The sequence below is a fragment of the Arachis hypogaea genome, chromosome 10 (assembly GCF_003086295.3).
Source record: "Arachis hypogaea cultivar Tifrunner chromosome 10, arahy.Tifrunner.gnm2.J5K5, whole genome shotgun sequence".
Classification (NCBI taxonomy): domain Eukaryota; kingdom Viridiplantae; phylum Streptophyta; class Magnoliopsida; order Fabales; family Fabaceae; genus Arachis; species Arachis hypogaea.
In genome coordinates, this window is record NC_092045.1 from 10,498,500 (window position 1) to 10,520,345 (window position 21,846).

General features: G+C 34.2%; 1 protein-coding gene and 1 long non-coding RNA gene across 2 annotated transcripts; one reads left to right on the forward strand and one right to left on the reverse strand.

The window, feature by feature from the left end:
* Nucleotides 1-12,173: 12,173 nt before the first annotated feature.
* On the reverse strand, nucleotides 12,174-13,984 carry LOC112717307 (serine/threonine-protein phosphatase 7 long form homolog). Its single transcript, XM_025769378.1, has 4 exons — nucleotides 13,913-13,984; nucleotides 12,739-13,481; nucleotides 12,535-12,622; nucleotides 12,174-12,434 (listed from the first exon to the last, which is right to left on the reverse strand). The coding sequence occupies exons 1-4, from the start codon at nucleotides 13,982-13,984 to the stop codon at nucleotides 12,174-12,176; spliced, it is 1,164 nt and encodes a 387-aa protein (XP_025625163.1).
* A 1,486-nt stretch (nucleotides 13,985-15,470) lies between these two features.
* Nucleotides 15,471-20,009, forward strand: LOC112715136 (uncharacterized). The gene is made up of 2 exons (XR_011867059.1): nucleotides 15,471-17,183; nucleotides 19,891-20,009. It is a non-coding gene; the product is annotated as an uncharacterized lncRNA (long non-coding RNA).
* The last annotated feature ends 1,837 nt before the right edge of the window (nucleotides 20,010-21,846 follow it).

Sequence of the window (21,846 nt, forward strand, 5' to 3'; positions counted from 1 at the left end):
AACCATAAGTGGCGACTGATTAAAGCTTCTTCAGTCTAACTAATACTTCCCTTTCCAATTCTTTCAGACCTCCCAACCACCAGCAGAAGTATAATGTAGCAAACACAGTTATATCAAACAAGAAATATAAAAATAGGAACAATTAAGGCATTTAGACAATTAGCAAATAATATGCAGTCAAATAGGCAATCTCAAACAATTCATATAGTATGCATATGATGAATGCCTGTCCCTAGTGGCTGATGATATCATCTGTCGGTTATAGAGCCAACCCGACAAGTCCTGGTAGCTAACCATTGGACTGTCCCTCTGTCGTGTCTCCCCAACTCGAGTTATACTCAATATAAACTTGATCATAATCATGATCCATATCCATCACCCTCACTGGTGAATATTTATGGGGGTGAGCTCATCCGGGGCTTTCACACTGCCCAGCCACCCTGACGACATAGGGTCAAAAGAGCTTCAAGTCTCAACCTGGAGCACGTGGTGGCTAGCCACTGCTTTCTCCCAGGGAAACTCTCATCTCTGATAATAAAAGTGCAACATTCACAATTCATTCAACAGCATATATATGCATTATACTTGGCCATAATCATGGCTCCGCCGTAACACGGCAATAATCTAGCCATCCGGCTCATGGTTAAATCCATAACCAGCCGTTTCATTAACAATTACCGCCTTTCGGCCCATGGCATAACAAGCACTTCCACCACCACCCTCCGCCTCTCACATAATCATCTTTGATCCTCATTGATAATTCATTTTTCCCTTGCTTCACTCGCAAGTTACCACATCCCCTAGCTCCTCTTCCCATTGCTAGGCATATCATGATGACTTAAGACATAAATGGTGAGATCGGAGGCTTAGAAGTATGAGATTTGGCTTTTAAAACTCAAAAATTAACTTTGGGATGAAAACAGGGCCACGCGTACGCGTACTCCACGCGCACGCATGGATGGCCACAAAACTCATCGACGCGTATGCGTCATGAACGCTAACGCGTGGATTGAAAATTAGCCAATCGACGTGCACGCGTCAGCCACGCGTACGCGTGGGTACTCTCGTACCCCAGGCACAAATCTGGCACAGTTTTGGCACAACTTTCTGGAAAATGGCTGGGCATTGGGTGCAGCACATCGGCGCGCCCGCACACACCACGCGCACGCGTGGATGGCGCTTTCTGGAAGAACGGCGCGTACGCGCCAAGTGCGCCTACGCGCGAGGGGTCGTTCTGCTAAAAATTTTCTAAGTTAAAAGCTGCAGAATTCACAGATTCAAACCCCAATCTTCCGACGGACATAACTTCCTCATTTTAAATCGTTTTTCACCCGTTCTTCGAATGGCGTGGACATCCCGGATCAAATTTCATTTCTAAACAGATTTGGCACAAAACAGAGATCCGTAGTCCAAGTTATGTCCCGTCAAAGTATACCCAAAAACCATGTTTTTCATACAAAACCACAACATGCCATTTTCAAAACAAGCCATTTTCAACTCTTTTCAAAATCAATCAAAACATGCCAATTTCATCCTTTTTCTTTGAAATCAATCAAAATATATCAAATTCAACATCAAGCCTCCTCAACTCACACATTGACACTTTACCACAATTCACAAAAATCACTATCCCATCATTTTAACCCACTTCACCCAAGTGGCTCGAACCCAAACACATTGACATATCATATACTCTTCCTCATGCTAATTTTCAACAACACCAATTCCAATAAATCATCCTTGTACACAATCAATATCATGCTCACCATCAACATGGTTCAATCCACAATTCAACCATAACCAATCATCAAGCATATATCACAACATGCATATTTCTCATACATCATACCATCAAGGCATCAATAATCATCATCACATATATGACCACATCATATATTTTAACCATCCAACAACATCAACAATTCAATGTCTATCTTAGGGCCTCTAGCCTAAGTATTTCCTACCACATTACATATTAGATACGAAAAATCGAAACCATACCTTAGCCGATTTTCCAAGCTCAACCGGAGTACTTCCAAACCACTTTTCCCCAAGCTCTCAAGGTCTCAACACCTCCAAGAACAGATTTTTTACCACTAAACCCTTTTCAAGCTTTTCAATATCACCAATCAAGCTCCAATATTCACATATACACAACCTAAGCCACAATCATCATACCCATACACAACATCTCAATACCTAAACATCATAGATCCACAAATTACACTAGGGTTGAGAATCTTACCACACCCAAGGTCCAAGGAGACAAGATTAACCTTCTCCTTCAAGAGAGTTGGGTCCTATAACATCAAAGAGCCCAAAATCTCAACATTTTTGCTCATGAAACTCGAAATTAAAGCTGAAAATTCGAAGAGCAAAACGTGACTTACCTCAAGATTAATTATATGGGTTTTGTAGAGCTCTTTGTGGTGAACGCGTGGCCGCAAACAGAGCGGCAATCGGAGCTCTAGATCAAAAGTTATGGTGGTTTGAAGATCAAGTGAGAGATAGAAGTTTGAGAGAGTGTTTTTCCCCATTGTGCCTCCAATTTCAGCGTGTAAGAGTGTTATGTGAGGAGAGAGAGTGCTGAAAACTAGGGTTTTGGTTTAGTTTAGTTGGGCCAAGGGCCCACTTTGGGTCCGGTTGGCCCGGTTTGGCCCGTTCGGTCCAATTTTGGTCCGAATTCTATAAAATTGGTACCGAAATTCTCGTCTCAATCTCCTCTATCACATCTAGCCATAAAAATCGCATTTAGGGCTTTCAAGAATAAACTCTCATTTATGGGTTAGCCGTTAATTAACCAGGTTTTACAGAACAGTGGCGGCAACGTCATGGAGCACGGCGCGGCGGTGGTGACGAAGCGTGGTGAAAATCGGCGACGACAGTAACGACGCGGATGACGGCGATGGCTTCACGGACTGCGATGGCTTAACGGATGGCGACACGGCTGACGGCGCGACTCCCTCTCCTCGCGGTTCTGGCGGTGGCAGCAGCGCAGTCCTCTCTCATCGTCGGATCTCCTTTCTTCTCTCTCCCCTTTCTCCCTCTTCGTGCTTCCCCTCTTCCCCTTTCTTTCTTTTATTTCTTTTCTAATTGCTGTTAGGTTTCTTTTTGTGTGTATTGAGTGTGAGTGTGTGACCGTGGGTGAGTGAGTGAGGGGTGTAGCCGCTGTGTGGCTGCTGTTTGTGTGTCAGAGGGTTATGGTAGAAAATTAGGTTTAAGTAAAATTGGGATTAAGTTAGGGTTTAGTGTTTTGGGAATGTAAATTAAAGTTTTGTTTAGAATAAAATTATTAATAAAATAATAAAATAAAGTAATAATTTAAAACTAAATTAAATATAAAGTAATTATCTTTCAAATGCCGTTTAATTACTAACTTGAAATCTATCTTCGAATAAATATTAATTTAATAAAAATTTATAATAATTAAATTAATTTTTTTTTATTTATAAAATAAGATTAAAAATCTAAATATTTAAAAGTAAAATATATAAAATATTCATTATTTATTTATTTATTTATTTTCTTTTATAAAAATTCTAAATAATAAATAAAAATTTACTCAACTTATATATAAAAATTTCTAAAAATATAATTTTAAATAAATATAATAGATCATAAATAATTAATTAATAACTTTTTAAAATTAGGAGTCTTACATATTGTGCTTGGTGGAATAGACGGCGCAGAGATGAGTGAGACGCGAGTTAGAGGGTGAGCAATTAAAGTTTTTTTACTGCTTCACCCTATTACTTTTTACATTAAGCTAACTTAGTGTCTTAGTTTTTTTCTTTTATATTTAATTATTATTCTTTATAAATATAATTCTAAATTTTTGTATGCTTTCACAAATTAATTTTAAGTTAACATTAAAAATCTTATTATGAATAAAAATTAATGAATATGAACAATATGTAAAAAAATTTAGTTTTGAAATAAAATAAAATTATTCGGAAAAAATTATATAAACAATTTTTTTTAGCGTGTTTAACATTTTGAAAAAAAAATTGTTATAAAATATATTTACATTTTGTGATAAACAAATAACTTATTATAAATAATGTTGAATTTGTGACAAATTAATTTTTTGTTACAAAACAATTAGAGTTTTGAAACAAAAAGATATTTTGTTACAAAATATTACAAATTTTTACAACTTGTTTGTTTTTTGTTACAAAATATTATAATATTTCGTAACAAAACAAAGGTTCGTTAGAAAAACTAACATAATTTGTAACAACAAAAATTAGGTTGTTACAAAATATTAGCATGTTTTGTAATAACTTGTAATGTTATTACAAAAAATTATTCTTTTGTAACAATTACTAATTATTATTACAAAAAAATATTTTTTGTAACAATTTTAAATTTGATACAAAATTTTTGTTACAAATATTCCATTTTCTTGTAGTGATAGATGCAAACATGGTGGCGGACATCATGGCAAAGATGACGATAAGGTTACAACTCCATCAAGTGGTGCTTCCCTCTCCTTGGGAGGAGTTTGAGAGAATCTTAAGTGAAACTACCCCTATGTTTAAGCAATATGATGCAAGCTCTCATTATCTATCTAAGCTTTTCTTTATCCCAAAATCTTGTTAGGCTACGAATGATTACGAAACGTGCTTGCAACACTCTAAATGCTCATTGTACATCCTTCTATTGCCTTTCTTGATATTGTGCCAACAATTTTCATTTATTTCCTTGTGATCGGGATATTGTTTTAACAAACGTTACCCATTTAGGGTATATACTATCTGATAAATAGTATCCAATATTGTACAAGTTACTAGTTATAGTGTAATTTATCTCTGGAGCGCAACCTTGTAAAATATCGTGAAATACCGGTGAACGATTTAACACATTGATATCATTATTGGAACCAGCTACTCCAAAGAAAGTATGTCATATCCAAAGGTTAGAAGATACAATAACTTCAAGTACAACAGTGAAAACTTCACGGTAACCATTTAGAAACATACTTTTCCAAGTTTTTGGATAAAATTTTTCACTTCCAATGCATGCAGTCAATGCTTCCCATCATGCTCAGAAAGCCACAGTACTCTCTTATCTTTAGAGGGCATTATACATCATTCGAGTTTGGAGTACATAAGTATTCACACTCAAAAACTGAAACTACATCTTCAACAAATTTTTTCAAACATTCAATTGCAGTGCTTTCACCTATTCACACGTGGTCGTCAACAATATTAGCCGAGACTCTTTGAAGGAAATATAGATCTACTTTAGAAAGGGCTTCCACAATGTGAAGTAAGATATATTTTTCCATTCGAAATTTTTGTCGAAATATATCAACAGAGTGTACCAGGTCAGGTGCAAAGTAATCATTGAAAAGTCGTTCATGTCCATCTTCACGACCTCTATCTTCCTTCTACGAGTTTTCAGCGAAGAACCCTTCTTCGTACAATTACAAAACAATTTCAAGTTGGCGTTCATTTGAGTCATCAAACTAAAATTTTCTAATCTAATCACTCATATTCATTCAATCAGAATCGTCTGAGTCAGTGAACACAATTTCCTCAGCCAAGTCATCCAAAGATTTGTCATCGAAATCATTATAGTTCCCATCCATGGTTAACGACTGAAACTTGAATGAATATAGAAAATAAAAGAATATTTTAAAAGGAGATAATAGGAGTAGATATGATCAAAGAACTGTAAAAGTCAGACAAAAAAGTATGAGCACATATATTGAGGACTTGTCTCATATTTATATTTATATTGGTGTTTGTAATGGCTAGCTTTAACTAGTTTTCAATAACCACTTTTTAATGATTTGTTTCAAACAACTAGTATTTAACGACTAATATCAAACTGCTAGTACTTAACAAATATTTCAAATAGATAATTTTTAAATAGAAAAAGATTTAACAAAATAACTTAACAAATTATCACCAACATTACATAATTAAAATATTAAAATAAATTAAAAATTACAACGACACTCAAATAACAAAATAAATAATACATGAACAGAAAAAACAAACATGACAGTTAAAAATAAGCTAGTAAACGCAATAACCTAAAAATAATTTGCACGAATTCTTTCCACTATCTTACCATGAATGGTTCGACATTGTTTAGTTATTTAAAATGTATCCGCATTAAGGATTTGCATTTCTATTTCCATCTCCTTTGCAGCTACCAATTTTTTTTCTTGCCGCTATTTTCCTTTCCTCAGTAATCTTAAAGTTCCCAACAAATTCTAATTTTCTAGAAATATTAGACTTAATTTCACCAAGTTATAACAGTAAATTGGAATTGTTTCTCTTGCACTTTTAGTTTTCCCTTATCCTTCTTCTTCATCGCTTTAGTACTTATTGGACGAACTGAAAAATCTACGTCAACTTCATTAGTTTCTTTTTTTTTTTGGATTTGATGATGAAGAGTATACTCTAAAAATATTTGTTTTTGTCCTTTTAGAACCTTTGCTAATAATAAAAAACTGTGATCTCCATTTATTTTCTATTTGTAACTCTTGCTAATACAACTAAGTACAACTAAGTACATCTTATTTATTTAAGTATATTTTGATTGAGCTTTTGTCACAACGTTCAAATATTCGTTTAATGGGTTATAAAAGTGGTAGCATTTAACTTGTCTTTTTTTAAAATGATACGGTCTATCCTTTTTTATACCAATATTATTTTAAATATTGTATTCAATAGAAATTTTAATTAGTGATAAATAGTTCAGATTTGGAGTTTAAAATTTATAATCTAGGATTCAGAGTTTAAGGTTTATATATTTTTTCGATCAATTTAAGCTTTAGAATTTAGCCTTTAGACTTTTAGGACCGCTATATTTATTACTAGAAAAATCACTTTTAGCAACAATAAAATTAAGCGTTAATATATTTACTGAAAATTAAAGATTAGTCGTCTTATGCTTTGTCGCGAAAAGATTATAGCAAAAATTATGCAATTGTCGATAAAAACCATTTTAATGACTGCAAAAAGTATATTATTGTCATTGTAAAATATAGTAATAACAATAAATATACAATTGTGGCCAAAAAACAAATTAAATAAAATAAATAGTGACCATTATATTATTGCCACTAAAAAATTTGTCATTAAAAATGATTTTTGTTATACTACCTCCTTACTTATTTTTTTTTTTTGGAAATAAGTCGGATTCTCCCAAGAGTTTGGATAGGCTTTTCAAAATATAATAAGAGCAAACTATAAAAAATGTCTTTGAAATATTTAGATATTGACAACTATATTACAAAAGATTAAAATGACAAAAATATCTCAAAAATTTTAAAAAATAATAAGAGTAACAAAGGAAACCTATTTTTTTATAAGTGATAAACATTTTTATATTTGACAAATGATTTGTGCTGTTGATTTAGATTTTTTAAAAAAACATTTGAATAGCCATTTAGAAAATACATGTAAAAAATTGGAGCAAAAATTCTACACATCTTTATCGTATAAAAAAACTTGGCCATTAAGAACATTTCAAAAAAAAAACACTTATCGTAGAATTACTAAATTCTAAAGAAGAAAATATTATTATGTTTGTAAAAATCTTTATTTTAATCTAATATCTAAAACCCTTTTTGATAATACAAATTAGATATATATCTTGTTATTTTTTTGTCATATTTTAATTAATCTTTTTAGAATATTTTTGTTAGTATATAAATTTTTGGGGACATTTTTGTTATTTTTCTCATATAATAAAGTTCTTAAATAAAAAGAACACAGTATAAATGAATATTAAATCTTTTCAGTTGGTTATTTTTTAGTTTGAGTCTAAAAAATAGTTTATTTCATTGAAAAGCTAATACATTAAAAAAGGAAAAATCTAATAAAGGAGTGACTACTTGAAAAAGTCTGAATAAATGAAATATTATATATTTTATAAGAGTTAATATTTAAATGGATCTCTAAAATTAGTTTAGAGTCTCAAATGGACTTTTAAATTTTTAATTATTTCAATTTAAGGTTGCACACGGATCGGATTGGATCGGATATAGCCTAAAATTTTATCCGATCTGCACTGCACTCATCGGATCGGATCGGATACGATATCCGCAATTTTTCAGGTCAGATCCGATCCGCAAATATGCGGATCGGATCAGATCGGATATCGGATATATCCGCATAATTAAAAAATGTTTTTAAATTCCATTTGGCTGTTTTTACAGAAAAAAATTTATTTTTCAGCTGTTTAAGCATATTTAATTCTAAAATATCATCAATAAAAGTTCTTTTGAATAACAAAAAAAAAAAATAATAACACAAGATTTAAGTTTAATTATTCTAAGTCAAAGTATAACATAAAAAATAAAAAAAAGATATCATAAAATTCATAAAACAACACACTAAAATTCATATCACATTAGGGTTTATTTTCTTAAACTATGCTATTTATATGTGATGTACGGATATGCAGATTTGCGGATTAGATCCGCGGATATTACTGCCAAATCCACAATCCGATCCTACTATAGTACGGTACGGATCGGATCCGATCCAATCCGATGACTCTGCGAATCGAATAATATCCTTAAAATTCGAATCGAATGCGAATAATTACTGCGAATATACAGATATTATCTGATTCATGTACAGTCCTATCTCAATTTGGAACCTTAGATTTTCACTTTATGACTCATGTATGTTAATTCTCCAAGTGATGTCCGTTAATATCATTTTGATGTGATATGCTGACGTAAACATATGTCAAGTGTTTGTATATAAGGTTCGGCCATGTGAAATGAAATGAGAAAATGTCTATAGTTACATATGACATATTGACATGAACGATAATCACACATATTATAATACACTTTGTTTACGTCTTAGTTTGATATCATGTGTTATAGGTCGTTAAGATACCCATAGATACGTATTTTAACATGATTTGTACACATTAATTCCATAATAGGGTTCTAAATAAAATAAATGTAAATAATGAGAAGAATAATATAACACGTAATTTCCTTTAATGTATAACCTAGTGGCGTGCTCAGGATCTTGAAATTTTCCGAAAACTGATTCATGAAAAATTGAAGATATTCAGCCACTTTGATTCTGATTATTTTATTTATTTTATTGACATATGTTAGTGATATACATATGTTTTGAATTCATAATATAAATGATTTATTATTATAATTAAGTATATAAAATTAATTATTTTTTAATCAAATAAAATAACTTTTAATATTATTTTTATCTTTTAATCCATAGCTTTCCTCTATATGCAAAAGCTAAAACAAAATAGAATTAAAAAGACCTCGTATGTAATCCAATGGATTATTTTCCTTTTGATTGCCAATAAAAAGAAAAAGACACGTAAAACAAAAGGCAAAAAAATGCAGAGTAAATTGTGGATAGCAATTTGACGCATCTTTTTATGATAGTAAATTTAGGCCATGTTTGATTGAAAAGAAAAAAAAAGTTAGGTATTTTTTTATATGTTTGAATTAAAAAAATAGAAAAAATAATATGTAGAGTCATAAAATGATAATTTTATTTTTATATATTTTAAAATATATTTTTAAAAAAGAAAAGATAATACTAAAATATAATAAATTGGTACATTTTTTTATTTTCTATCCAAAATTAGAGAAAAAAATTTTAATGAGCGCCCTCTATTTTTCTATACTTTGTTTTATTAATTCCTTAAAAAAAAGAAAAAATTGCCTCTAAAAATTTTTTTATTTTATTTTTTTTTAAAACACAAATTATTTTGAAAGGTTTCATTTTTTCATTTTAAAAAAAGACAAATCACGCTTAAAATTTTTTATTTATATTAAAAAAAACAAATTGCTCTAGAGATTTCACTTTTTTAATATTTAAAAACACACCGATCGCAGACATTTCTCAGTTTTATAATTTTTCCCTCATATTTTGGTAAAATAAGAAAAATTCAATATTTTTAAATTTCAAAAAGAAAAATCCCCGTATATAAAGAAAAAATGTCACCACAAATTAATTTTAAAGAAAAAATGTCACCCGTATAGAACTAGTCAACTAGCAGTGTGGCTGGGAAATATATATCTTGGATTTAAGTAATATATTATTATTATTATTATTATTATTATTATTATTATTATTATTATTTTTTGGCTATCGATGTGGGGCGTGTAACATTTTTGTTACCACTTGACCGTGAAGCAGGTACACTTTTTTTATCAGTTGCTATGTGTATATTTATTTGATATTCATTAGATATATTTTTTTATGTTTAATTGTGTTTTAATAAAAAATGTTTATTTTTTTATTTATTTTTGGATATATATAAATATTATTATATTTTAATTGTATTTAATTTTGTTTTTAATTTATATTTTTAAAAATTTTAAAAATTATATATTATTATTTATTAATATAAAAATTATTTTAAATATATTATATAATTAAAAATATTAAAATATTATTTTAATTTATCTAAAATACTTTATATTTTATATGTATCTTGTGTCTAATATCTTATAAAAAAATTAAAATTTACGTATGTTATATAGTATCACGTGATCAATATTTCATAGCCTTGTTAACAACTATACCGTGACTTACTTTATATTATACCACTGAAGAAAGAATCTTGATTTTTTCTTTACATTAATTTATTACTATAAAGATAAGTTAAAAAAAATATATTATTTTTTATAAGTGATAATCAACTTTTATTCTAACAAATAACTTATGTATTTAATATGAATTTTTATGAAAATATATTTAAATGATTATTTAGAATATGTATGGCTTTTATATATTTTTCGGTTACCTATAGAAAAATATACAAAATAAAAAATAGGGTAAAAAACACAAATAAACCATAGAAGGAAACTTGTTATATGAATAAGTCAAATAGAAAAGTGATTCACGAATCAGCCAAAGCCTATTTCTATATAATTCGAACCTAATAGGTTCGAACTCCATTTGAACGTAAATCGAATCTAATTGGTTCGAACTTCATAGCTATAATTCGAACCTAATTGGTTCGAATTACTCTTCATTTCGTAGCTCAAACAATTCGAACCTAGTTGGTTCGAATTATTTTAAATGCAAATTGAACCAAGATGGTTTGAATTAGTAAGAAACAGAGCTGAATATGTTACGTGCATGGGAATAAATTAGTGTACGAGTTACATTAATCAAGACATGATGCGGCAATTAAATAAAATACATAGACCAACATGGGTAACATACAACTCGACACATAAATCATCTAAAAAGGTGCGACCCCGTGAAGCAACGACGTGGAACCCGTGTCCTCTGACCTCTTCGGATAAGCGGCTCCTCATCCTCGATCTCGTCGTCCTCGTCCTCGTCCTGCAGGGCTGGCTGTGCATGCGTCCTAGGCTGGACATGTACCGGTCGGGATGAGGACGGCCCGGCAACTGAATGTGACCCAGCAGTATGTGCCGACGCTGGGGTACCACCCAAAGCGAAATACTGAGGAGGAGACACAGAGGGCGGCTCATTCAGATCGACATCTAACGCTGCCTGTGTCCCCGTCGTCTGACTCCGCCCAGGGACAGCCTCATCATCATGCATCATGGCACTGATGTCATCAAAGAAGGGGGATCCAAGATTCCCATCAAACCCAACACCGGCAAGTAAGTCTGAAAGCGTGCTGCCTGGACTCACCCATGGCCTACTCTCCTGAGGTGTGTGGTCGTAAGGGGGAACTCCAACGAAGTAATCTCCCAGCGGCACCTCCCTAAGTCCAGCCTCAGCATAGGCAGCGGGATCTCCGGTGGCGTGCCCCTGTCCACCAAGGCCACCAGCCTCACCATGGTCCTGGCCCGCAACGGGTGCCCTCCGTCTGCCTCCATGCCCTCGTCCTCGATGACCACCCCTACCTGCCTCATCAGCCTTGTCGATAGCCTGCTCTACCCACCTCCACTCACGCTGTCTCCATCGTGTCCTGACACCAGCTCTCCTCTCAACCCGTCGCCTATCAGGGATATCGTCGACTCGATCCATGTCGGGAACTCGCCCAGGACCCCTCTGTGATGCCTCGACAGGAAAAGGAACGCCCCTCGGATCCCCCAGATCAAACTCGGGCGATAAGAACCTCTTTCCGTGCCGACTCCACTAGTCTAGGAAGGCGTGTGAAGGTCCAGGGTCGGCAACAATATCGAACCGGAGGACGTGGTACGCACGAATCTCCCAAAGAGTATGTCAATGCCGTAATACAGACGGAAACCAACGATCACCGCCTCTCCCGTCCTTCGACATCAGAAAGTCGATGTTAAGGGCGGGACGCGGGAGGGGCTGCACACCACCAAACTGAGGTAGAATCCTATCTACCTGATGCCACTCTACAACGGCAAAGTATATAAGCGACGTGACAGACCGCCAAAGCGCCGTGTGGCGAGGCTCCAACGCCTCCGGATGCACAACCTGAAGTACATCGGGGGAGCTATACGACATCCAGATAAACTGCACAGAAAAATAGCTATGTTGTCACGCCAACTCTTATAATACAGAAACATCTGATGTCTAGTTATTCAAATAAAAGTATGACAGGAACAACACTCACATCCCTGGGCTGCAACATGTCTATCTTTAGTCGTGTGCTCTGTACTCTAGGACCGTTCTCGCTGTAGGAAGGGCTGTAACCTGACCACCTGCAGCGCACATGGGTGTGATGGTTAATCAGAAGTATGACATATTTGTAATGCACTACAAGCGTACATGAAGAATATCTATCTTAACTTGAAATATAAAAGCGTGAGTAGCATACCTCGATGCCAAAGGCCAGCTGCACGTGTCATACCCAGCAGGCCTAAACCTGGGAAAGCGCCAGAAGATCCAGGACTGAAGTAGCTGTAGTGGGCCCGCTAACTTCACCACATGTCTGTTTGCCACTCGGCACATGCACCGGTACAACCAAGCCAATGCAGCAGACCCCCAACTGTAGGAACCCATCTCCTCAAACCTAGCAACGTAGGGAAGCCATCTGATGTGAATGCGGTTGCCGGACTTGTCTCCAAACAACTGAGTGCCTAACAACATCATGATATAGGCACGAGCAAATCGGCGCACAGTCTTCTCATCGGCTCCCTCGGGGCACTCTCCGAAAGTCTCCTGGAACCAGGTGCAGTTAACTGCGAACTTCTGAACTTGGCTCGGAGGAGGAATCACTCCAAGCAACTCCTCGAACCACACCCAAACTGGACGTCCGCCCTCGATATACATATGAAAATTTGTAAGGCAACCGCTGACATAACGCCCGTCCACTGCCAACCCTAACTGGTACGCCACGTCCTGAAGCGTGATGGTGCACTCTCCGAAGGACATATGGAAGGTGTGCGTCTCAGGACGCCACCGCTCGACAAAGGCGCTGACAAGGGGCTTATCTAACTGATACCATCTATCGTTGAGCCTAGCCAGATGGTATAAGCCGGCCATCTGCAAGTATGGAACATAACACTCATCGAGTGGCATGCCTTGTTGCCGCCGCATGCTCCTGATGCATCGCTGTGGCTGCGCATTAAATGGACCGCATTATTAGAACCACATACAATACTGGTAAGCCAAAAAAATACTAACACAATAAACCACTTACATAAACTACTTACAAAAAACCACTTATCATAAACCACCAACAAAACCGCATGCAAAACCACTAAAATAAACCATTTGCAATATCACTACAATAAACCACTAACAATACCACCTAACATAAACCACTAACAATACCACCTAATATAAATCGCTAACATAAACCACTTACATAAACAATTAACACAACCACATAAAAAATCACCTACAAAAAACCACTTAGCATAAACCACCAACTAAACCGCATGCAAAACCTCTAACATAAACCATTTCCAATTAACACCACCACTAAAACCACAGGCAAAACCACTAACTCAAATAAACCGTGTGCACAAAGTTTTCTATGTACTAACCTCGTTCTTGATCATCCCGGCTATATGAGCAACCCCATCCAACCGGTACAGCCTTTCAGGATCGTCCCCCATAAGCTGAGTCCTCGGTTCAACTATTTCTTGGATCGAATCTGGGTCGTTTTCTCTGGGATTTGGTGGGGTATGAGAAATGAGAAGTGGTTCGAATTTGCTTGATTCGAACTCCTTTTATACCACAATTGCATGTAATTCGAACCAATTAGGTTCGAATTATTTGAGCCAAATGTAAAGTAATTCGAACCAATTAGGTTCGAATTATTTGAGCCATGAAATGAAGAGTAATTCGAACCAATTAGGTTCGAATTATAGCTATGAATAGGAGTGGCAAGTGGGGAAGCCCGCCCCACCCCGCCAGAAGCCCTCCCTTAGGCGAGCTGGCCCGCCCCGCCCCGCCTAGTGAGGCGGTCCCAGAATCCCAGCCCGCCCCGCCTAACGGCGGGCTGGCGGGCCGGCGGGCCAAGCCCGCCAAATATCCTCTTTTTTTTTTTTACTTTTAAATATTAAATAATATATATAAAGAAATAAAAAATCTCTTTTATTTTTTACTTTTAACCATTATAATTTCTAAAAGTATAAACAAATTATAATTTTTATATTCACAAACACTAAAGTCTTTGTAATTATAAATATCTAATAAACATAATTATAGACTAAGTTTTCATCCAAAACATAATTATAAATATTGTTCCCAAAGCAAAATAAACATAATCCAAAACATAATTATAAATATTGTTTCTAAAACAAAATAAACATAATCCAAAACACTCAATTTTCATCTTCATTCTCTTGTAAGATGGGTTGGAAGAAGTTGGGTTTTGGTAAAAAATATTGTAAAAATACCCCCTTGCTAAAAAATACTAAGCCCGGCAGGGAAGCCCGCCCCGCCCTGCCAAAGCCCGCGGTTTAAGCGGTGCGGGTTAAGCGGGCTTTTGCTATTTGGCGGTCCCAATTTTCCAGCCTAGGCCACTTTTTTTGGCGGGTTACGCGGGCCGGCCCGGCGGGTTCAGGCCCGTTTGCCACCCCTAGCTATGAAGTTCGAACCAATTAGGTTCGATTTACGTTCAAATAGAGTTCGAACCTATTAGGTTCGATTTATATAGAAATAGGCTTTAGCTAATTCGTGAGTCACTTTTCTATTTGGCTTATTCATGTAACAAGTTTCCTTCCATGGTTTATTTGTGTTTTTTATTCTAAAAAATAATTGTATGTTTATCTAATTTTGTATCGTTATATTTAAAAAATATTTTTTTATCTACCACGTATTTATTTAAAAAATATTTGATAACTTTAAAAAATTGATGAAAATTTATATTCAGTTGTCAAATTATAATATGAAGTTGATATTTAAAATTATTAAATAATAATTTAATTAAATTTGTCAAATTATTTAATAATTTTTAACTATTAATTTTACAAAAAGAGAACTATAGGGAGTATTCGTAACAACAAAAAATTATTAAAATTTTATCAAAATTAAACTTTTTAAAAATTTATCATACATGTGAGTCGTAATCTAATAACCTTCTCAACCGAAGTGAGAATGACCTAATAACCAAATACACTGTGGAGGCTGCTGAGTGCGTTGCGAAAAATGAATATTTTATTTTCTTCAGTTTCTTTTTCCTTTTTCATTTTTATAAAAATTAAAGAAGATATTAATTCTTATTTCTTTCGAACACACATAACATAGATTCCTCTGTGCTTTCTGCTTTGCTCCCTGCTTATATATCTCCATCTTCCTCATGAACCCCCCAACATGCACTCTATTTTCCCCCTCTTCTTGGATTTCATTTTCACTCTCATCACCGTTTAATTTCCCTCCATTTTTTCCCTTTTTCTCTTCTTCATTCTCCACAATCTCAAATTAATTCAATAATACAAAGCCAAAACCCATACACAAAACAAAAATAATGCTCTCTTCAACGTTTATGACCGCATCTCACACCTTATTCACTCAACCATCAAATGATAATCCCTCTCTTTCCTCAAAACATAACACCAGAAAAACACATCAACAACTCAAACCACCAATCATATCTTCCTCCTCAATAAAAATTCAAAGTCAAACCCACCCCATCCTAACGGCGCCGTCACTACCGGTAACCTCATCATCCTCGCCGTCTTCCATCACCGTCAAACTTAACCGTCTGGCCTCGGAATTCAACACGCTAACAGAACCCATAGAACGCGTGAAGAGACTTCTACATTACGCATCACTGCTTCCACCATTCGAAAATTCGGATCGGGTTCCAGAGAACCGGATTTCGGGCTGCACAACGCAGGTGTGGATTGTTTCTGCCATGGACAACGATGGCAAGATGTGGTTTCGTGCTGACAGTGACTCTGAGATTTCGAAGGGATTCTGTTGGTGTCTCGTGTCGGCCTTCAATGGGACGTATCCCGTGGAAGTGTTGCATGTTACCGAGAAAGATTTGTGCCACATGGATCTCTTGGGATCGGGTCTCAAAGCCCAGTCGAGGATAAACACGTGGCATAATCTCTTTCTCGGAATGCAGAAGGCCACTAAAGATTTGTTATTTAGGACAGAATTGGATAAAGGTGGTTGTATGTATCCTATCCGTCGAATCCAATTTGAGAGGGTAGGATTGAGTGCGGAATAAGTTCTTGTGTAGATTGAATAGGATATAAGTTGAGTCTTAATCCTATTTAATCAACTCACATCTTATATATGTATAAGATTATGTTACAAATAAGAGTTGAATCAAAGACTTCTTATTTGGAGTAAAAAGTTACTAACCAATTCTATCGAATGATATATAAATATCAAACTATAACACAACTCTAATCTCTTCTCTCAGATCATAGTCCCTAGCAACCAGCCCCCGAGAACCTTAATCTCTCCTATCAATCTTTCTACAACTCAATGTCTCCTTGCTAACATTTTCTGTCGAAAATTCGTCGCACGTCACTTCATCAGTCGTCCAGGCTACTACCCCCTTCGGCGTCCATCACCTTCTTGGCATTCCTCCCTCGCCGATGCTCACCTTCTCCTTTCTCTCTCAATGTCGTCACTTGCTGCTTGCTGCTCACAGTGTCTATGTCGCCTGCACCAACGTTGCCTCCCCAACTGCACCTCCGCCTCTTTTCTGCGATGACGAATTCGCTCAAACCACGTCTTTGCATCACAACAATGACATTGATCCAGCTGCACCTTTGCTCCGCGAAAAATCTGCACTGCTTCTGCTCCACGATGAGGAATCTCCTATGTCGTTGGCCACCTCCTCCATTGCAAGTAAGTTGGCCATTTCTATCATTAGATTTTTTAAAATTAATGTTTGAACTTTGTTGTGAAATTGGTTTAATTTTAATATATATTTTAATTTCAATTTGATGAAATTGCTGTGAAGTTGGGGTTTAGGATTTGAATTTTGTTACTGTCAAATTGGACTTAGAATTTGAAATTGATTATTGTAAAATTGGGTTTAGGATTAGAATTTTGTTACTTTAGAGTTTGGAATTGATTACTATGAAATTGAGTTTAGGATTTAACTTCTATGGTTTAAAATTCTCTTTAGGATTTTCTTTGCTTTATTGTAAAATTGATATTTGTTACTGTGGTTTTGTGAAATTAATGTTTATTACTGTAATTCTGTAAAATTGTTGTGATTCTATTATCTTTAAATGTTTTAATATTTTATTAAATAAGTTTTAATTTGAATGTTTTAGGATTGTCTAAGATGTCTGCAATGAATCATATTCTTGAGAAAAAGAACTTATAGCCAGTAATGTTCAACCTAGTCTTTTCAAACTACAAGAATCCTAATCTTAAGAAAAGACTATTGATATTATATTTGTATCATAATTGTATTGTTTGTGGGATGATGATATTGTTTGTATTAAATTTTTAATTTATATGTTTATTGGGTTATATAATAATATTGCATTTTTTGCTAATTCATAAATAAGATTGGATATTCACGAATTAAGTACGAATAAAGTTAAGATTGACATGTTTTTAACCCACTAATAAAGTTAGAATTGAATTTAGACTTTGTATCCTACTTTATTCATTGCTACCTTTAAAACTGAAGGAAGAGGCTTTTCGTTCGTCAATGGTGGTTGATAATAATGATGGACATGTTGGTGGTGTTCTTGCAAATGAAAAGCTTTCTGGAATTGGGATAATTGTATTGTGTTATTAGTTTTTAGACTAATGAATTATGAGCTAATTACTATGGTACTTGCATGGTTATTTGGTGTTAAAATTTTGTTAAATTTATTTTTTATAATAAATTTATTAACTCTTATATTTTTAAATGAAATATTAATTATTTAATTTTAATAAATTTATTAACTCTTATCTTTTCTCTTATGTTTTTCCGTTAAATGAAGAAGAAGTAGAGATTAGGCATGAAGATTATCATTTGAAATTAGAAAAATGAATTAATTGATGATCCATGCAAGTACGAATTATAGCGAGATTGATACGAATACTTTTCTTGAAAAAATATCTATCCTTTTCTTTCTTGCCATTTCTCATTGGGTAGACCCACATCAATTTTTAATATATTTTAGTGGATTACATTAATTGTTTTATTAAATATGCATACTGACCACAATTTGGTATTCGAATAGATTCAAATTTGATGCATACCATAGTGTAGTGAAAGAAGTTTTATGCTCACATCTCTTTTAAAAGAAAAGACCAAGTAATTGATTTCGTTAAATTATTGTATAACTTTATGTTTTTACTACATTAAAATTACTTATTTTAAAATGTGAAAAATATATTTTAAAAAAAATATGGACATCAAATCACCTCTGTCCAGTCTAAAATTTTTAACTTAGAATTTAATTAATTAGAAATTATTAGAAAAATTATTAAGTCCTCCCTATACAAATTATAACTTTGATACCAATGTATTAATTAAATAAAAAATATTAATGAGTATTTATAATAAATTTATTTTGATATACGTGCGTGAGCGTGACATATATTCATATATTGATCGAAGAGAATAAAACTTTTACTTTTTATTTTACTCTCAGAATAGTTAAAAATAATCAGGACAATTAATTGAAAGTCTATCTGACACCATTTTTAACGGAATGTATAGTAATTTTACCATCAATATATACCAATAATTAAACACACCCTCTAAATCAATATTTTAAATTATATAAAGCATTTTCTTGTTAAGAAAGCATTTGACAATTTCTCAAATGGTTGTTGAGAGGATCTTAATATCCAACTACTTATTACAGTTTACCTTTTTCTCTTTTCTAACATTCAACAATTACTCAAGTTGCGAGATTCAACTTTTAGTTTTATGGTTTCTGGCGACAAGATATTGGGAGACTCATTTTAACTAGATATAAATAAAAATATATTTTAGATAAGTTAAATTCTATTTGCAGATAATACTAATAAAATATTTATTTTTTTTATTTTTGTTTTTTTAAAGTTAAAAGTAAGACTCGAACCTGATTTCTATAGAAAAATTATATCATTTGAATTATAACTCGATAGTACAAAATATTTATTGTTAGTTTGTATGTTTAAGTTATATTATATCTCATGCAAGAGAATTACAAGAATATTCATGTATGGATTACTTACTAGAGCTGTTTGCGCAATAAAGAAATTAATTAAAGAACAAAACAACTTCCGTATATCGATTGGCTATGACATACTTCTTGTTTGATTCTTGTAGTTTTAATTAAAGAACAAAACAACTTCCGTATATCGATTGGCTATGACATACTTCTTGTTTGATTCTTGTAGTTTTTAATTGTGCAAACGATCATGGTGGGTTAGTTACGTTTTTTGAAAAAATAATTATTAAACTCCGAGTTAGAAGTGCAAGGTATAAAACAGTATCACTCAAACAAAAATTAATTAAAAATAGTACTAAGAGTAAGGTAGAACCGGAAGATTTTTTTTCTTTCTTATATTTGTATGTGGTGTGAGTTTTGACGAATGATGACTATTATGACAGATTCATCACCGATGATGAAGAATTGAGATGGAAGATGTCAGTTTTCTGATGCTTATTGTACAAAAGGGTTGTATTACTGTACAGATCAAAATTTATAAATATTTTATATTTTAATCTCATTTCGTTGTACATGTATTGGATGTTTTTTAGCTGACTTGACTATTCTTCATCTAACTCTTTGAATTAGCATCTATTTGATTTGGTTCGAATATGGGCATATGGCAAGTGGTCCTTGAATTCGGGTTATGAATTTTGGATCTCATTAAAAAAGTGAAAAAAAAATATATAAAGTTGGGTTAGAAACAAAAAACAATAATTATGTAAAGTAAGACTATTGAATTAGAAAAAAAAAAAGATAAAAGAGCATGTTAAAAATAATTAATTTTCTTTACTTTTTAGAATATATTTAATTGCAAATATAAATTAAAATTGTAAAAATTTTGTTTTCTCTATATAAGATTTAAATGAAAATAGAAAAGGATTAGTTGAAAAATTAATACAAGAATCAACCAATATGGAAATGCCACATACATCAAACATATTTTAAAATATATCTATAAAAATTTAAAATTTTAATTTTAAAAAAGATTAAAATACTTTTATAATTAATTTTTAGAGGTAATGACCAAATCAGTACTTGAAAGATTCAAACGCTGACATTTTGGTACCTCATTATTGTTATTGACAAAATGATCTTTAAAAAATTTTAAAATTTGACAAGCATGCCCTCGAGCTCGCCGGAACAAATTTCCGGTAAACACAATGCTGATGTGGCCACCGTGTTTTGGTGACTTGGCAAATCACCCCCAAAGTTCCCTCCCCAACGCACACTCCCTCCCCTTCCCTCTCCCTCCCTGTCGCAGCCCCATCCCCAACGCACACTTCTCCCCCATTGCAGTCCCCGCCGCATCACAACCCCCTCCCCAACGTACACTTTTCCTTCCTCCTTCAACACCACCATTCATAGCAACAACAATTTTAACATCAACAGCAACAACAACCTCCATCACTCTCCCTCTCCAACGCACAATACTCCTCCCTCCCTCAACCCTACTACTTGCAGTAACAATAGCCTTAATATCAACAGCAACAATAATCTCCACCACTCCCCCTTTTCCAACGCACACTTTCCTCTCCCTCCCTCAACACCACCATTCACAGCAACAACAACCTCAACATCAACAGAGTTGCCCTAAATCATGAATTGTCTCAAATTTTTAGGTTGAATTATCATTCAAAAAGATTAATAACAATAAAACTCAGAGAAATGGATGACGTGGCTGCATCAGAAAAAGAAATGCTTTGTTTTGTACGTGGCTTTTAGGTCACAGGCAAAGGTTTCGAATGAAGAGTTGGAGGAGATAGCGATGGGGTTGGAAGAATCCATGGTGAGTTTCTTGTGGGTGATAAGAAAGAAGAATTAGGTTCTACCAAAGGGGTTCGAAGAGAGGGTTGAAGGGAGAGGGATGGTGGTGAGGGAGTGGGTGGATCAACGGGAGATACTGAATGATGAGAGAGTGGGTGGGTATGTGAGCCACTGCGGGTAGAACTTGGTGGTAGAGAGCGTGTGCGGCGGGGTTTCGATGGTAGCGTGGCCAATGATGGCGGAACAACACGTGAACGCGAGGATGGTGGAGGAGGAGTTGAAGGTTGATTTGGAGGGAGAGTGAGTTGAGAGTGTGAGACACTATATTGGAAAGGGGATTAGAATTCCAAGGGGTAAAGGAAGGGGATTAGAGTTCACAAAAGAGAATTTTGGATTGAGGAGGGAGGAAGTACGTTGGGTATGGGGATTAGGGTTAGGGAGGGGGAGGAAAGGATTATGGTTGGGGAGGGAGGAGAGTGCAGTCAGAAAGGGGAAGGGGGAGTGCGTTGAGGAGGGAGAAGGAGAAAGAGAAGCGTTGGAAAGGAAGAAAGGAAGAATTAGAGTGGGGGAGGATTTTTGCCATGTCATCA

Coding starts and splice junctions, on each gene's coding strand:
- LOC112717307 (XM_025769378.1), bottom strand. CDS start 13,984: ATGGGGGACGATCCTGAAAGGCTGTACCGGTTGGATGGGGTTGCTCAT. Junction 13,482..13,912: donor CCGGGATGATCAAGAACGAG/GTTAGTACATAG, acceptor TTTAATGCGCAG/CCACAGCGATGCATCAGGAG. Junction 12,623..12,738: donor AGCTGGCCTTTGGCATCGAG/GTATGCTACTCA, acceptor TGTGCGCTGCAG/GTGGTCAGGTTACAGCCCTT.